This window comes from Orcinus orca, chromosome 7 (assembly GCF_937001465.1).
Source record: "Orcinus orca chromosome 7, mOrcOrc1.1, whole genome shotgun sequence".
NCBI lineage: Eukaryota > Metazoa > Chordata > Mammalia > Artiodactyla > Delphinidae > Orcinus > Orcinus orca.
In genome coordinates this window covers 97,709,186-97,728,539 of record NC_064565.1, presented here as the reverse complement: position 1 = coordinate 97,728,539, position 19,354 = coordinate 97,709,186, and the positions used below count along the sequence as shown (strand labels likewise).

At 32.9% G+C, this 19,354-nt stretch overlaps 1 protein-coding gene across 1 annotated transcript in view; it reads right to left on the bottom strand.

Moving 5' to 3' along the window:
• The window catches only part of SPAG16 (sperm associated antigen 16), an 877,426-nt gene that overhangs the window by 235,726 nt on the left and 622,346 nt on the right, over window positions 1–19,354 (bottom strand). Inside the window, exon 15 of the mRNA XM_033428194.2 lies at window positions 10,525–10,651. Coding sequence (XP_033284085.2) covers window positions 10,525–10,651 — 127 coding nt within the window. The remainder of the gene's footprint in view (window positions 1–10,524; window positions 10,652–19,354) is intronic.

The window sequence follows — 19,354 nt, the reverse complement described above, 5'->3', positions numbered from 1 at the left end:
TGACTATTCATTCTATTGGATCAGGGCCCCACCCTTATGACCTCATCTAAATTTAATTACTTCCTAAAAGCCCTTTCTCCAAATACAGTCACATTGGAAGTTAGGGTTTCAACATATGGATTTTGGGGGGATACAATTCAGTCCACAGCACTACCAAATGTTGAAAATGAGATTCCTTGAAGGACTGTAAACTAGTTATAGTGACTCTGAAGAACAATATGAAAATGCTTAATTAAATTAAATAACATACATTCTATGGCATAGCAAGTCCTCCCCCGGGTATATATCCCAGAGAAACTCTCACATATATTAATATGGATAAAACTTAAGAACATAGTATAGAATGAAAAAGCAAGAAACAATGAAATTTATGACAAAAGAAGTTCTTTAAAATCTTAGGTACATATGTATATAAAGTAACTCTATATATTCTTCAAAGATACTTGTAAACTAAGGAAACATACCAAAGATATTTAAAAACTTCCATGGAGTGTCAGAGGGAATGAGAGTAGGGATGGAACATGAAAGGTAATAAAATCAAATGATAATTGTTTATTATGTATTGAGAAGTATGGTTAACTCAGGTCTTTGTATTTGAGGAAGAAGAAAAGAAAGGAGAGATAAGACAAATGAAGCGAAGGGACCTATGGAGGAAGGGGGAGGAGGAAACAACTAGAAGAAGGAGAAAGAGAAGCTGAAGCAGAAGCAGCAGAAACATCCATCATTACAACTAAATTCTGATAAGAATAAGTGGTTCCTAATGCCACATGGACGAAGGAACAAATCAAACATTATGAAAGGCATAGTGAAAGGATAACAGAAGATCAAAACTTAAAATTAAACTGAGTCCATGAGGAGAGAAATGGGTAATGTTGTAGTTAACATTATATAAGTGCCCATCTTTTTTCTCCAGCTCCATATACAGCTACTGGATATTCTTTACAAATCACACTCTGATGGCACCTATAGCATATTATACGTGGAACGGTTTAACTTATAGTTTTCAACACTCCCAGTTTATTACTTGCACATTCATGGCTATTGCTTCAATTTACTTTGTAAATAGAATCTTACTGGTCTCTTCATAGCTGAATCCCAGAATTTAGAACAGTACCTGGCAGATAATAGGCTAACACTGAATATTTGTCAACTGAATTAACATAACTTCCACCATTAGACAAACAAAAATACGAGAGAATAATATAATTCTTGGTTAGAAGGCATGATCTTAAATGCATATATATTATTCCCAATGCATATCTATTATTCTATTTATCAAACTCATTATTTCAAAACATTTAGAGAGTGTTGATTTTCATAATACCAATATTATACTATTTCTTCTTTTCAATTTTTTTTTTTTTTCCTTTTGCTGGTAGAGTGCATAGTAGGGGATGTTGCATGAAGATGATTTTAAATAATTTTTATTTTCACTCCTATTATATTACAAGTGAGAAAAGATACTTCTGAGATCAATTAGATTTGAATAAATCATCTGTGAATATCGTTTGAAATTAAATTTTAGATAAATATAACTGAGCGTTATCACAAGTGCCAACAGTGCAGTCTCCATTTCCAAGAGCAGTGTGCTATTTGCTCTGGGTTGATTTGCACATCTGTTGAACTGCAACTTCTCTTAAAGGATTATCCTATTAAGAAGTATCAGCTGGCAGATTAAAGATGATTATCTATTCAATTTTGCAAATGTAATCTATTAAAAAGATGACAAATTCTTGGGCTACTTGATTTTGGGCCATGAAGTGTGTGTAGACTACAAATTTCAACTGTATTATTTTTAAATCTAATAACTATTATATGCTATTAGATTAAAATAGTACATTTCCCTTAGTACCATAACTGTGAACCCCTTAGAAAAATTCAAAGGTCTGATTGTGCTTTAATTCTTTATATAAAATGTATTTTTCTTGATTAATATATGCATGAGAAAATAGGTCATATTTCATAATGACCTATGCTAGCATGTATATGTAATTTTTATTATATCTGTAAACATACAGTCATAGTTAATTATATGAATTGGAATATCTTATTGCCTAGATGATATTAAGATATAGCTAGTCATGAAACTAATTTCTCATACTTGTTACATAGATAAAAATCTTTTTGAATTTCTTAAATGTGTTGACAAGAAATTAGCACATTAATTGTTATATGCATATAACTAATATAAATGCATTTGAAAACTATTTCTTACATGACTACTACAAAATTAATCTTCATTAAATGTGATGACAGTAATTTAGAATTCGTCATTTTTTGGACATGAGCTGGATTTAAATTGTTTATATATAATTAGGCACATAAACTTTGTAACGAACTTCCAAGGAGATATTTTAGGTACATAGGAAAACACTTCCAAGTACTTTTTGATCATCTATGCCTATAATGTTACAATTATATTTCTATGCAGTACAACTACAACAGAGAACTAAGCAACAAGTAGAACTATACTTGTTTTAAAAATATTACACAAAATCGAGGATCTAACAACACAAGCGTGGCTTCTTTGTTTCATCCAGGCATTTGTAGTTGCAATAGCTGATTGCACCTGTATAATGCTCTAATGTGTAAGATTAATAAGTTATTTCCTGCTCTGATTAAACCAGAATGGGTCAGATTTTTACTATCTCATAAAGTCTTCTATGAAGAATTTGAGTCATTAATTTATTAAAATGTTGAAACTTATACATTTTTTTTGGCCAAAATATCTGTCCCTACAGAGACTGAATGTGTTGCTAGGTTGGCAAGAATAAGAGTTTTGTATTGCTGAGCAATACAGCTGTTGTTTAAATTTGAGGCTCAAATTTTAAATAATCTTGATTTTTATATCAAATTGTATTTCCATTTTGGATCAAGGAAAAGTAGAATGTTTTACTTACAATTTGATATTTTTAAATGTTAAATAGTATACAAAAGCATTTAAGTTTTATTTTAGAATATTATTTTTATCTCAGGATACCATGCTCTGACGAACAGTGGGAAAATGCAATACTCAGTTGTGTAAAACTTAGGTTGGAAACCTAATTGATGAAGTCACTTAATCCAAATCTCTCATTTTTGAGAAGATCAAGTTGAGGTCAACAGAGATTAAGTTTCCTGCTCAATTTCATGTTACAAATCACAGATGAACAACAATCTTTATTCTTTAGAGCCTTGCCTTATGCTTAACTCAAATGCCCTTTTCTGACACATAGGATGTGAATTATTTCTAGATGTTTCTACGAATTCAATCCAGACTCAGATAAGACATTTGTGAGTATTGGAGATATGAAATCATTGCAAAAGTAGAGCTTCATAGTTTGAATAATGATGTTGTCATTAGATTAAGTACACACCCTTTCAAACATAATATCTGAAAGGAATAAGACTTAGTTACATGTATAAATTCTATATTTTGAAAAAGTCAGTAACTTTCATTTATATAAAACTTTCATAATTTGGGTAATTCAAATGCATTCCAGTTCTCAGAATTTGTGATCCATTATTAGGATGACAGTCTAAATACTTAAAAACTAATATGGCATCGCTACCAACCATTTAGAATGGAAAATAGACCAATCAGAACAGGTTTATGGTCATAACACTTTGTACAATTACAAATATTATTTCTGAATTAATATATCTTTGGTCAATACACCTTCAATACACGGTGTCCCCACTATGATTAGCATGCTATTTTCCATACTTGCTGTCAGGTGAATAAAAATGTTTCTAAAACATGGAATAGCATGACAAAAACCAAAGAGAAAGAATAGCTTTTTTACAGGTAAAGTGTAAAACCAGTTCCTATGAATCTCCAGAGTTTTTTCTTTACAGTTTCCTAGAGCTAAATTCAGGCTCTCATAGAACTGTACAAATGTGTATATTTATTAATATATATATGTAATTAAAGCTCTCAAAACTCTTTAAAATGGGAGAAATGAACCAAACTCATAGTTCTGTGGTGATTAAAAGAAAAAGCACCTAGCCCAGTTCCTAGATCATAGTATACTTCATTGCAGGTATTAATGATGAAACCGTGCACCTCAGATTGGGACTTGAGCCCACGTGCTGGGACTTGAACCCAGTCAAAACTCAGATTGGGACTTGAACCCATGTGGCCAGGACTCGAACACAGCCAAAATCCAGTCTTCCAACTGAGATCACAGACCTGGTTTCGGGACTTAATGAAGCTCAGGTTCTTGATGTCTCATCGCAGAAAGAATTCAGTGAAAGACAAAGTGATAGGTAAGAAGTGCATTTATTTAGAGAGAAACGCACTCCACAGAGTGTGGGCCATTTCAGAAGGTGAAAAAGGCACCAGGGTATGGAGTTGTCAGTTTTTATAGGGGTGGGTAATTTCATAGTCTAATGAGTGGGAGGAGTATTCCAGCTATTTCAGGAAGGGGCGGGGATTTCTAGGAACTGGGCCACCGCCCACTTTTTGATTCTTATGGTCAGACTTGGAACTGTCATGGCACCTGTGGGTGTATCACTTAGCTTGCTGATGTGTTCAGTGAGCGTATACTGAGGCTCAAGGTCTAGTGGAAGTCGACTGATCCACCATCTTGGACCCATTTGGTTCTAATCAGTTTATGTCATGTCCTCAGGCTATGTCATTCTTTCAAAGATCGTGCCCTACCCCTTTCCCTCTTGTTTCAATGACACACTTGGGTCTCCAAGGGAGATACAAAATCTGATTTCCTTCCATTCCTCCAGTTCCTTTCTCCAGCAGCAGAGGGGACCATATTCTACTCAAAAACAAAATGGATTTGCATACAAACAGGGAATGAAATAACGGGATTATAAATAATTGAGCAGAGTCATCTGGTCTTTTCTCTCTTGTATTTTATCCCCTCTCCTTGTAACTCTCTTTCCTAGGAAACTGATATAGTAGATAGAATGGGCTTGCTCTTAGGAGGAGCAACTTACCTCAGCTCTGCCTTATGCCTTAGAGATCATAGAAGTTAGCTTGCTTTCTTCCTTTCTTATTTCAGTTAGTAATCAGGCCAAGACTTAAATAAATAGCAAAAGTGCCTGCAGGCACTCACCTATTCCACCCACATTAGTCTGATAGGTATTTACCTTGAGGTGTGGGGCTGGAGTTCCAGCTCCCATTAGGAACATATTTAGGGTTCCCCCTTGTTATAAGACACATCAAAAACCTGGCAGATAATACTAGGGAGATCTTCTTTTCCTGTTTTTCTTCCAGAGACAACTAATTGACAAATAGTGTTTGTTTGAGTCAAACATTGTCAAGTGATCATTAATTAGATTATTTCAATATTCATAGCAAATGAATTATAACTCCTAACAGATGTCACATATCAATATGAAACTGAATACTATTATTACAATGAGAAGCAGAATAATATAAAGTCTAAATTCTAGTCTCTGGAATTAGACTGCCCAGCTTTGAATTCTGACTCCACATTTGATCAGCCAGGTGTCATTAGGCTTTTTGTTAACTTCATGTCCTAGTTTCCTCATCTGTAAAAAGGAGACAACAGTAACAATCTCATTAAGTTGTAGTAAAGAATAAACAGGTTTTTACATGGGCCAACTCAGATGGTTCAAAGACAGTGAAGGGACTAGATCTAGAGGTGTGGACTGATGTTGCCTCACTACTGAGGTAATGACCTTCTGAGCCCTTTCCCTTGGCAAATTTTTCTGTAAAGAGCCAGACAGTAAATGTTTTAGGGCTTCACAGGCCATGCCGTTTCCCTTGTGAATACTCAACTCTGCTGTTGTAATGTGAAAGCAGCCTTAGATAATATGTAAATTAACGGGTGTGGTTGTTGTTACCATTAAAATTAAATATAAATACAGGCCATGGGCAGTAGTTGGCCAATCCCTGTTCTATCTACTATCCTTTGAATTGCAAGGTTTTACCAAGCTGGTTGGTGGGAGTACAAACTATTCCTAGGCTCCCCTGATCTTTGGGGATTTTTCTTTTCAACTCTTCATACAGATTTTTCTGTGGCTTTAGGCTGTCATGGACTGATCTGCACTCAGCTAAAGACTGGAGGGGATCTTCTGTAAATCTCCAGAGCTCTCTCTCTGTGTTGCTGTCCCCTGTCCTGTACTCTGCCTGCAAACTCTAGCTGCCTTGGCCTCCCTGGACTGCCCACTCCATCTCCTCAACTCTGGGAGGCTGTGGGGTTTCCCCAAGGTTTCTGTCCATCCCTGAGATGTGACCTAGAAATTTTCTCCAGACAGTATTATGGGCAGCCATAGAGCTCATCTTATTTACCACCCCCCCTTCCCTTCAGTACTGTCTTCCATTGCCCAATGTTCAATTTCTGAAAACCATCGTTTCATAAATTTTGTCTGTTTTTTCATGTGTTTCAGGTGGAAGGGTAAATCTGGTCCCTGTTACTCCATCTTGGCTGGAACTGGAAGTCGTGATAGGTTTTTAACATTTCACATACAAGGAAACTGAGGCTCAGAAATGTTCGGAAAGTCCACCAAGATCATTCAGCTAGTTAGCAGTGGAGACAAAATTCAAAACCAGGGTTTCTAAGTGAGTGCTTCCTCTATTATATTACACTGCTTCCAACAGAAGGAGTTAACCACAATCTGCCTTTTAAATACAAAACAGTGAACTGCAGCCTTTACTAACAGAAGCTAATAAATCAAATTTGAACAAAAGATTTGAGGCTTATTTTTGAGCAATTTTAGAGGGGTCTGGTAATTTTCATATTTTATAATGGGGTCATTATTTTTTCTTCTATTTTAGTATTTCTATTGTGGTTCTCCTTGTGGGAAATATTTAGGATTACTGCCAAATGGTGGCAAACCTTGCTCATTTCAATGATCTGAGACTGATAAGTTTTCTACTGGAAAGTCCCCATCTGGCTCAAACTTCAGCTCCTGCATTTTCTAGGGATGTGACTTTTTTGCAAGTGTACCGGAATTACCTTTTACAAAGGAGTGAAAAATATTGCTAAACTTCATAAACACAACAAAATGAGAGATGTGGAAAAGTGTATGTAGAAATTCTCACAGTTCATTTTTATTACTTTCACTACACAGTTCCATTTAACATTTTCTGAAATAGTAATAAATTTTTGAATGGTAAAACATATGGCATTTGAGTATGCCAAGTGGGAGATATTTAGATAGTGAATATTCGTAAAAATGTGTAGCGTTGTATTACCAGAAGGTTCTCTGTTTAATGAGAAAGGAACACTTATCCCTTTACAAATATATACTGATATATGTATATATCTATAAACACAGGTAATCTGTGTTTGTTGCAAGCAATGTATTTGCAAATAAAACATTATGTAAATAATACTATGCTGCATGCAACTCCTCTTTTAAATGTGTAACAAGCTGATTTCTTACAGCAACAGAAAAGCTAACCTCGAGATGGTGATTCACATATCTTTAAATCTTTTGATTTTAATTATATATGCATATATAACATTATATGTAGCTTTATTTGCTAGTTAACTATTTAAATTATTTTGAATATTACATGAAAACAAGACTGTATTAGAATTTCCTCATTACAGAATATAATTAACCCTTTGAAACACATTAGAATATAGTAAGACAGTTATCTCCTCCATTATTTCTATGAGGAAACTTAGTTCAGGAAGATTAAATAATTTGTTTATAGTCTAAAAGGTGGGGAAGAGCTAAGGGTCTGAATTATAGTCTATGTTCTTTTTCTATACCACTGGTTTTCAAATATTATCAAAGATACATTTCAAAAATGATACACTATGAGAAGTCTCAATTTTAAAACAAAGTACCATTTCACTAGCACATAATTTATAAGTTTAAAATAAAAATATTTATGTATGAGGTTAATATATAATGAGGAATATTTAATATACATAAAAATTTGAAATCAAATGTTATGGACCACAATTTCAGCCTTTAATGACTACTCAAATTTATTTGTATACCATGTTGGATTTGCAGTGAAGGAATCCCTTATTTATAAAGATAAGCCATTGTATATGGAAACAGCTCTTTTTAAGCAGCACACCTCATAATTTCAAGATGCCCTTCAATTAAACTGATCCAGAGATATGAGATATGATGAGAAAATTTTTGTTTCTATGTTGATTATTTAGAATATCTAAAAACTATGTATATGAGTAGTTTATATTAAATTTCTCAGAACGAATACTGTCAGTACTTCCACATATATTATATGATATTGTGATGATACTGCATGTGTATTATCAACGACTTTTCCTCAGGTCCAAGGAGGAAAGCTTGTATTGGCTTGCCACTGGGAATAAATAAAAGTATGTCAAATGAAGAGTATTTTGAACTTATTAAGTTAGATTTGATCTTATCCTCACAGTTCAAATATTTTCATGATATCTTTTTATACTTTTCTTTTAAATCATCTTTTCCTGAAGAAATGCAGATGAGAAGAGATCTATGTGTCCCTGTCCTTATTTCGATTTTGTCTTGCTCTTGACTTCACTTTTCTTTACTCTCTTGAGATGAACATAATTTCTGGTATTTAACTTTGTGATTTCACCTCTCTGTTCAGACCCTCAATAGACCTCGTTTGCTCTACCTAGTTCCTTCAACTGCTGATATATTTCAAACTTTTAAAATGACGAGTCACTGAAGACTTCCCCTCAACAGAAGCACAAATTTCTCAGTATTCAATGAGAAAAAGACACTGATTTCTCAAACACGTAGAATTAAAATTAATTATAGTATGTTCCTTGAAGAAATGGTCAAAGGGATGGGAAGGTCAGGTTGAAATTATATTCCTTCAAACTGATGAAGTGTTTTCATTAACAGGGTCCCTGGTTTATACTCTTTATCTTTTATGTTTCTCATTGTTCCATCCTTGATTCTGACAGTTTTCTTAATATTAGTGTACCATCAAGTATATAGCAGTCATGGAGAAAAAAAAGAGGTTTGTTGTACTAGGGGCTTTAAGATGATATTGACTTGTATGACAGTATGATAGGAACTGACATATATTTAAAATAAGTTTGCCTGACAATGCATAGAAAAGAAATTTTGGGCTGGATGACAAGGACAGTAGAAGGCAGTGGCAACATATTTAACAATTATGACAGTAAAATATGTACCTAGTATTAGTTGTACAGCATTTCAAAACACCCTTTAACTTCTATTATTAGAAAGTACAGCCAAAAGTTTTGAAATTTCAGAATTCAACACTCAAGGCCATGAGTACTTGGATGCTACCTGAAGATAGTAAAAAGGGATTTACGGATGTGAAAATGTTTGTAATAACCAAGTTAAAGTTCCTTTAGAATTATGATGTCAATGCATATTCTATATATCAAAAAGTATAAATTGAAATACGAATGGGCCTTTACATTATAAAATTAAATTCTCATAGTTGGGATCTTTTATTCTGTACAGTGCTTTCTGTTTGAATTCTAGCAGAGCATAAAAGTCTTAATGTCAAGAACTTTACTAACATATTTTTAAGGAAGTCATATATATGGTTCATATAACAATCTGCAATGGGAACGTAGCTTCAAGTTTTTTAAGAAGACAAGCTTACTGTATTCTGAATTTTAGATATGTGATGTCAATATCATGAAACCAGTTCCATGAAACACACAATTACCTTATGGCTTCAGAATTGCTTCTAGTATATTCATACTTTTTGGACTATTTTTAAATAGAACGTCATTATTTCCTTTATATATATTCTATCTTTATTTCTTTGACTAAAATTTGAGCTACTGCAAATAAATATCAAAGATTGTTAAGCCTCTCAAAACTTAAAAAAGTTTAAAACGTGTATTACAACAGCAAAGGTAAGTTATATCAATAACAGATATACGTTATTTAGCATAGGCTATCATTAAAGATAGAGATGTAATTATAATTTTAATCTTTTAAATCAAGTGGAATCATTGTGTGATTGTTAACATCAGTTGCTACACTCTTCATCATCAGCAAGGATAAAATAATTTACCTCACCGTTAACGGTTATATTACTGCAGAAAAAATGCTAAACACAGATAATAATACTACAATTATTACCAATTAATATAATTATTATTGAACACAATTTGCAACAAGATGAATATATATTTAAAATTAATTGTAAAATCTAGAGAATATGGGGTATTACTAAATTATTATAAAGTATTCCATTAGTTTCAATTTTATTTTTGCCAAACTTTTGTTCTTCCCTACTTTTAGCTATTTTACCTTCAAAAAACTCAATTTACTTACGTTGGATGGTGATTCTAAGGGATGTAGACTCCAAATTTTGCATGATGCTGCTAGGAACTTGAGTAATCTAAATTAGCACACACTTACCTCCTCTATTATTTCTTCCTTTACATATGTGATGAATGTAATGCTTTCACTATATGACGTGATATATATCATATGATAAATATAGCATAATGTAGTATATTCTAGTATAATATCAAGAACAGATTTTTAAATAGAAGGAAATGCAAAAAACATAGAGTGGCAATAGAAAATAGTTTCAGAACAAATACTAAAGCTGTTAGCTTGGTCAAGAATGTTAAACAAAAAAGATCCTACCTGATGAATCAAAGTTCACCTCATTGCCAGGACTTGGACCTACATCAATGGACACAATTGGTAAGAGCTTCCGAAAATCCCATAGCTTTGTAACTCCACAGGCATCACAGGATGCGATCATGTGACCCTTTAAAGTATTAAAAAAAAAAGAAGAGAAATGTATATACATACATATATATATACATATTACTTATATACAAATATATATAGAAACTCAGACCAAAAAAAACAAAAAAAGAAAGATTTCTGTTACAATTTTATTAAATACACAAGAATACATTCCTCTAAACTAAAAAGTATTCATTATACCTTTGTCTTTGACATAAAAGTATTATAAAATGACAGTTTAAATATATAAAATCCTATACTAAATTTTAGAAGATGATTTTTCAGGAAATCATTTTGATGATTTTAATTATATAAGATGTAATAAAACAGAACTATACACACCCATGCAATTTGTCTAAATATATACATATCACATATGTGATATGTGATCTACATATAAAAACTATATATGTAAAATATTGCACTAAAAGCACACTTCACTTTATATGCTTGTAATTAGTTAGTATTGATAATTTATAACTCAGAGTAAAAATAAAAACAGAGGTAGGAAAGCAAATGGACAGGAAAGAAGAGTTTTATCATAGTGGGTAGAATCACTGGGGCCAGGTAAAATTGATGGCAAGGAAGCAGTGCCTATTGTGTTCTGTTAGACAAAATTATTAGAAATATTTGGGGCTATTTTTTTAACATGTAGTGGAAAAAGGAAGAAGGTAATTGGATAAGGGAATGGAAAACAAAAGGAAGGGTGGATGGATTCAAGTGTTATGGAAACAGGGGCAGATATTTTCCCAGTATAGAAGTACCAGCCCAGGTGCATCAGTTTGGAGTTCAACGTCTGTCTATATTCCTCTTGCAGGCCTCTCAGGAGATATCTATTCAGCAGCTACCTCATGTCAGAGACTGGGATATAGTGATGAATAAGAGAGTTTCCATCATTCTGTCATTTAATTTCTGTGTCCACTGACCAACTAAATATGAGTGCTGGCCACATCAGGTTTATGTACAATGTTTATAAGTCATTATACTCTTTCCAATTCGATATACAGTTTCCCTTTCAGATCCAGTTTAATTTTCTTAATGTCTAGTCAAAAATCAACCTCTCATTATTTTCCTCCTAAATATTCTAAAATGTTAAAGATAATAACTTGATTATTATACAATTTTCCCTATTATCATTTTGAACTAGCTCGCATACTTTTTTTCTCATTTACTCCTTGATTTCTATCTTTTCTGTAAAAAAAAGAAAAACAAAAAACTGCATAGTGTATTACAGTCTGAGTGGATTTTTTGTTTTTTTCCCCTAAATACTCCAGTAGTACAACAAATGCCACTAGTTTTAAAATTCTGTAACTGCTGTTACTGGCAAAGCAATACAATAACCTTTTCCTCAAGCTAATAAATGGGATATTTAATCTGTTTTACAGTTTAAAAGGAACATGGAGAACTTGGAATGTTTTCAAATATGTAAACGTGTATTGTGAGAATTGTGAAGAATCAGTGAATTTAATTTTTAGAAAAGAACAGTTCTCAGGATTATAGGGAATATTAATGTTAGAAATTGTAAAGGACTCTTTCCAGCTATAAGGGTTTTAAAACATCTTTCAGAGGTCGCAGAATGGAATCTTTTTTCAACTGTGAGAACAGAATAAATTTTAGTCAGAATTTAATTTGAAGGCACTTCTCACTAAAGTCAGGTTATAGACTTCATGTCCTTTCCTTGCCTAGATTCTATGAAACAAAGACAATCTTAAAGTGTGCTTTATACCACTGAATGTTAAATTTTTAGGAAATATACTAAAAATAAATAGTCCATCATTTTCTGGGTGAAAATTAGTACTTAAATGGGTTTAATATTTTTATATTTAATTTTTACCACTGTCAAATAATCAATTAATACAGTTTGATAATACTAAAATAATAATAGTCAATACTTATTAAATGCTTCTAATAACCAAGTGCTGTGCTAAATGATTTATTAATAAATAGTAGATAGTATTTTAAACAATTTTGAATAACTAACATCATATAGCCAAACTTTTCCATTTCCCAAGGAACTTAAAATTCATGACAATATATGCATTATGGTAAAACAAATATAATAACTTATAAAGTGGTAGAAATAAGTTTGTATTCAAATTTGATAACTCGGTAGCTATACTTCCAGTTAACCAGAGAGGCAAATGCAATGCCTATCATAGTACCTGGAGCATAGTAGAACTAAAAAAAAATTTGTTGGGACTTCCCTGGTGGTCCAGAGGTAAAGAATCCACCTTGTAATGCAGGGGACGCAGGTTTGATCCCTGGTCAGGGAACTGAGATCCCACATGCCACAGCCCAACTAAGCCTGCGCACCACAACTACTGAGCTCGAGCGCCTCAACTAGAGAGCCCACGTGCTGCAAACTACAGAGCCCATGTGCTCTGAAGCCTGAGTGCCACAACTAAAGAAGAGAAAATACCCGCACACCACAACTAGAGAGAAGCCCGCGTGCCACAATGAAAGATCTTTCATGCTTCAACAAAGATCCCATGTGCCTCAACTAAGACCCGACACAGCCAAAAATAAAAACATTAATAAAATAAAATAATAAAAAATTAAAAAATATATATTTGTTAAACCAGTAGATGATGAATGCCTCATGGGAGTTTACCTAGAAGTTTTACTTTAGTCCAAGTACTTCCACAGCGGTCTTAAGGTAATATTGATTCTAACCCTGATGGTTCTGAATCAGTTAGATAAAAGAAAGAGATAAAAGATGCAGAGAATCCAAAACCAAAAACTTGGACTATCAAGATCTTGTATCCCTCCTCCTCCAGTCTCAGGTGAACTGGAACCATTTGCCATTCTCCTTCCATAGGGAAGAAGAACATTAAAATATTACTAATCTAAACCACACAGTGTGAATTTTGAGGGATCTGAAGATGGAGGGTGTGGAAAAGGAATTAGCTGACAACCTGGGGAAAAAACAAATATTTTATCTAGAATTTATGTCAGGTAAGAAAACAAAGACTAGTTATAGTTAGGCACTTAACTTAACCAAGAAAGAAAGATTTGAAAGAAAATGTGTTTTGGAGAAAGGTGGAATTGTGACAATTTTAAAGAAAGTAAAAACTCAAGAGTTTTGGAAAACTATCTAAAATGTAATTCTGGTTATGTCATTGGTACCAGTACTGGCTGAGGAGGAAAGGTGATAAAGATGGTTGCACTGAAAAGTTCTCGGAGAAGTTCGGATTCAGACAGATGGTTGTTTTTGTGACACTGAATCGCCAGCACCTGGCTTAGTTCCTGTGACATGTTTGGCATTTGATCTTGAATAAATCATAGAATAATATATGAATAAATGAATATAAGGGGAGTAGAGAGTAATCAATGTTGACTACATGCAACTATAATGGATTTTTTTCCACAATATGGTAAATGAGCTGAAGCTCAGAATATTTTTTTTTTTTTTTTGGTTATCACAGACTCAAATAGTAAAACAAAGCAAGTGGAATTTAGGAAAATGAACAAAGGATACAGTTGAGATCAAAGTGAACAGTCACGACTCCTGACTGCCCCTTTTAAGCCTTCCCATTTCCAACTTAAAGATCGTAGTGAGAAAATCCATATGGACATGCAGTTAATAAGTTAGAGTAGAACAACATAAAACCAAATTAGCTTCATCTAGGCTTCTGGAAATATACTGGAAAAATATTTAGCAGTACATATCAAGGATCACAAGGGTTCATACTTTTGAAACTTTTAAGGCTACTTCTGAAATTTACTGTAAGGTTTTAAAAAAGTTATGATCAAAATATTAAAGTAGCACTATTTATAAATAAAAAATGGAAACAAGTGAAATTTGTAATAATCTAATATGGAAGAAATAAATCTTGTGCTGTTGTGGATCCAGAGCACTGCCAGAGGCACCTTTTATGCAAACTTGATACCAACAGTGGCAGGAAGACAAGCAGACTGAGCTATCTCTCTGCACAGTGGTTCCAAGCATATTTATATATTATAAAACAAAGAAAGAAAAAACCAGGATGCTAATGATGTCACTTATAATTTAAATGAATGATTAAAAGACTATTTTCATAAGCCTATAGTATTCCTTAATATAGACATAACTTACAGCTTTATATAATTTTCAAAAACAGACTTTACAAGTTTGGGCATTACCATAGGTTTGGGGTTAAGAGTCTATTTTTCAGGTAGTGTAAGAAATGTCATAGAGCAATATTCTATATGAGATTCCTTATATCGTTATATTGTATATCAAGAAGAAATATATAGAATCTTAATTTATTATAAAAAAAGGTCCAATTTGATTATACTTTGTACCTTCATCCTGATGAATCAGCTAAGTATTTTCTTGGTTCAACACACTATGTTCATATATATATATATATATATATATATATATATATATATATATATATACACACATACACACACACATTTATTTTCCCATCTTTTTTTGGAAAGTGAATTTACAGAACATCTAAATAAGCAAACTATTTTTAGGGTTGTGACATTACTTCTTCTGCAAAGGCTCTTCAAGGCTGAATAAAACAATATATATAATTGTTCTCTTCTCAGAGTTATACAACATAATAGAAAATTAAATGAATGATTATATATCAACTATGCACACATGAGAATGCTGTAAACTCTGTAAGTGCAGGTACTTTGGCTTAGCAGTACATTCCCATGACCTTGAATAGAAACCAATAAATGTTCAATAAATAATTGCAGATGAATAAATACCATAGATGAATTATTACAAAGCCATAGAAAGAACAATTACAGAAACAATGTAAAACATGGAAGAGTTTATAGTATAGTGTCGTTACACTGATTAAAAATATACAATACATATGGTGCAGCGACTGAATAGGGAGATATGTTTATAAAAAGTTGCCCTATATATTTTTTAGGACTTTATTTTTTTAGGATAGTTTCGGTTCACAGCTAAATTAAAGGCAAGATACAGAGATTTTCCATATACCCTCGGCCTCTACACACACATAGCCTCCCCCATTTACAACGTCCCCTCCAGAGTGGCAAATCTGTTACATTTGATGAACCTACACTGACACATCATAATCACCCAAAGTCTGTATTATTACAATTCACTCCTGGTGTTGCACATTCCATGAGTTTAGACAATTGTATAATGACATATACCCACCACTATGGCATCATCCAGAGTATTTTCCCTGCCCTAAATATCCTCTGTACTCACCTATCCCACCATACCACCCCTGCCCAACCCCTGGCAATCACTGATCATTTTGCCTCTCTATCTAAACTTTACAATCAGTTTGTCTGTATCCACAGAATACCTTTTCTTGATTTTTACTGGGATTGCGCTGAATCTACAGATCAAGTTGGGAAGAACTGATATCTTGACAATATTGAGTCTTCGCTTCCATTAACATGGAGTATCTCTTCATTCACTCAGTTATTTTGTTTCATTCACCAACGTTTTATAGTTTTCCTCATACAGATGTTATACATATTTTGTTAGATATACTTAAATATTTCATTTTTAGGGGTGCTAATATAAATAGCATTATGTTTTAAAATTTAAATTCCACTTTTTCCTTGCTGGTGTATAGGAAAGCAATAGACTTTTGTGTATTAGCCTTGCATCCTGCAACCTTGTAATCACATATTAGTTCCAGAATGTTTTTTGTTTGTTTTTTTTTTTTTTACTTGTTTTTTAAAATTAAGTCTTGGATGGTCATATCATCTGTGAACAAAGATAGTTTTAGTTTTTCCTTCTCAATCTGTGTAACTTTATCCCCCTTTTTTTTTTTTTTGGTCTTATTGCATTATCTATAACTTCCTGTACAATGCTGAAAAGGACTGGTGGGAGGAAATATCCTTGTCTTGTACCTGATATCTTAGTGGGAAACCATTAGTTTCTTACCATTAATAATAATGTTAGCCATAAGTTTCCTTTTAGATATTCTTTACCAAGTTGAGCAATTTCCCTTATATGCCTAATTTACTGGGAGTTCTTAATCATGAATAGGTATAGTATTTTATGAAATCGTTTTTCTGCATCCATTGATATGATCATGTAATTTTTCATCTTTACCCTATTGATGTGATGGATTACATTACTTGATTTCCAAATGTTGAACCAGCCTTGCATACCTAGGATGAATCCCATTTGGTCATAGTTTTTACTTCTTTTTATACATCATTGGATTCAATTTGCAAACATTTTGTAGCAGATTTTTATATTTATGTTCATGAAAATAGTGGTCTGTCGTTTTCTTTTCTTGTAATGTCTTTCTCTGATTTTGGTTGTAGGGTAATGCTGATCATAGAATGAGTTAGGAAGTATTCCCTCTATTTCTATTATCTGAAAGAGATTATGGAGAATTGATATAATTTCTTCCTTAGTTTGTAGAATTCACAAGTGAACCCATGTGGGACTGGTGCTTTCTGTTTTGGAAGTGCATTAACTATTTGAAAAGGTAATACGATTCAACTTCTTTAATAGATATAGGCGTATCTAGATTGTCTATTTCTCCTCATGTGAGTTTTGGCAAATTGTGTCTTTTAAGAAATTGGATCATTTCATCTAGGTTATCAGATTTGTTTCAAGGCAGATTTGCTGAAAACAAATTCACTCAATTTTTGTTTATCTGAGAAAACCTTTATTTCTCCTTCACTTTTAAAGGATAATTGCACAAGTTAAAGAATTCTATGTTGGTGTTTTTTTTCAGCAATTTAAATATTTCACTCCATTTTTTCCTGGCATCGTTTCTGAGGAGATGTCATATGTAATTCTTATCTTTATTTCTCTATATGTGAGCCACTCCCCTCTTGGTTTCTTTCAGGATTTTTTCTTTATCTTTAATATTCTATAGTTTGAAAATGATATACATAGACCTAGGGGCTTTTGTTTGTTTCCTTTGTTTTTGTTTGCATTTATCCTGCTTGGTATTTTCTGTGTTTCCTGGGTCTGTGGTTTAATGGGTGACATTAATTTGAGGATATCTTAGTCATTATTTTCTCAAATATACCGTCTGTTTCGTTCTCTCTTCTCTTTCTGGTATTCCCATTACATGTATGTTTTACCTTTTGTAGTTGTTCCATAGTCCTTAGATGTTCTGTTTTGTTTCGGTTTTTTGGGGTTTTATTTTTTGTTTTGTACATTTTTTTAAAGTCTTTGTTGTCTTTGTTTTGGTTTTTGATGATTCTATTGATATATCCTCTGTGTCAGAGGTTCTTTCTTCAGTTGTGTTCAGCCTATTAATAAGCCCATCAAAGGCATTCTTCATTTCTGTTATATTGCTTTTCTCTCTAGTATTTCTTTTTGGTTCTTTCTAGGATATTCATCTCTCTGCTTACACTGCCTACTTGTTTTTTCATGCTGTCTCCTTTATCCATGAGAGCCCTTAGCATATTAATCATAGATGTTTTAAATTCCTGGTCTGATAGTTCCAACATCCTGTCATGTCTGGTTCTGACGCGTGCTCTGTTTCTTCAAATTATGTTTTTTGGCTTTTTGTATTTCTTGTAATTTTTTCTTGATGGTCATACATGATATACCAGGTAAAAGAAACTGCTGTAAATATGCCTTTAGTAATGTGGTTGTGAAGTATGGGGTGGGGCAAGTGTTCTATAGTCCTATGATTAGGTCTTAGTCTTTTAGTGAGCCTATGCCTCTGGACCATGAACTTCATAAGTGTTTCTCAGTTTTTCTCTCCCTCTTAGGTGGAACAGGTTGGCTAGAGTGGGCTGGAACTGGGTTTTTCCCTTCTCCCATGTGTAAGGCAAGCCAGCTGTAATTGTTTATTTCCCTCCCCCCATGTTAGTTAGGTGCTGATAATACCCCAGCAGGTTAAGCTCTGTGTATATTTTTTGTAATGAGGAATTCTGAGTAATCTGGGTGGAAAATCCTTTAATATTTTAAATGTGGGCAATAATTACAAATAATTAAATTATTCAAGAATAAAAGGTATATATTCTTCAGATTTAATTATCAAATATATTACTTTTTCTTTAATGATACTTTAAAATAAATTCAGGAAAATTATACATTTGCATATTGCATTATAATTTATCTTATAGTAAATCCATAAATAATGTCACAGCTAATTCTCAGAACTATATGATGAGTCAAAATTTCATCTTATCTCACAATATTCAACTAAATAAATTTTAGAAAAATTAAATAGTGTATTGAAGGACTTCTAGTTGAGCGGGTCTTAAAAACAGAGCTATAAAATGAGACAAAAAATAATAATAGTTAATACTAATTGAGTAATAACCATGGGCCACTCAGGGTTCTGAGCATTTATATACACATATGCAGGTATTATACACACATGCAGGTATTCTCCACTTTTCAAAAGTTTGCTTTACACTATTTCTGTTTTATGAAAGATCTACATTATTTCCTGCTTTTGCTAACTGAAAGAAATCCAAAGAGGATTTTCACATTTACAAAAAAGTTAACTGCTTCTTTGCTTTATGCCATTTTGGCTTATGCAAGTTTTTAAAGGAATGCTCAACTTTTGGATAGTGGGGGAAACCTGTATACAAATATCCCGTAATTTTAAAAAAACAAAAACAAAACTAAAAACTACTATGAAATAGGTTGCTATTAACACCCCATCTTATGGATGAGGAAATTGAGCCACAGGAAACTTAATTACCTGGCCACCACCTATGCAGTTTAAAGAGGAAGAGCCAGGATTTGGACTTGTTTGGCTCTAGAATATGTGCTAATCACTAAGCTCTACAATGTGTCTCA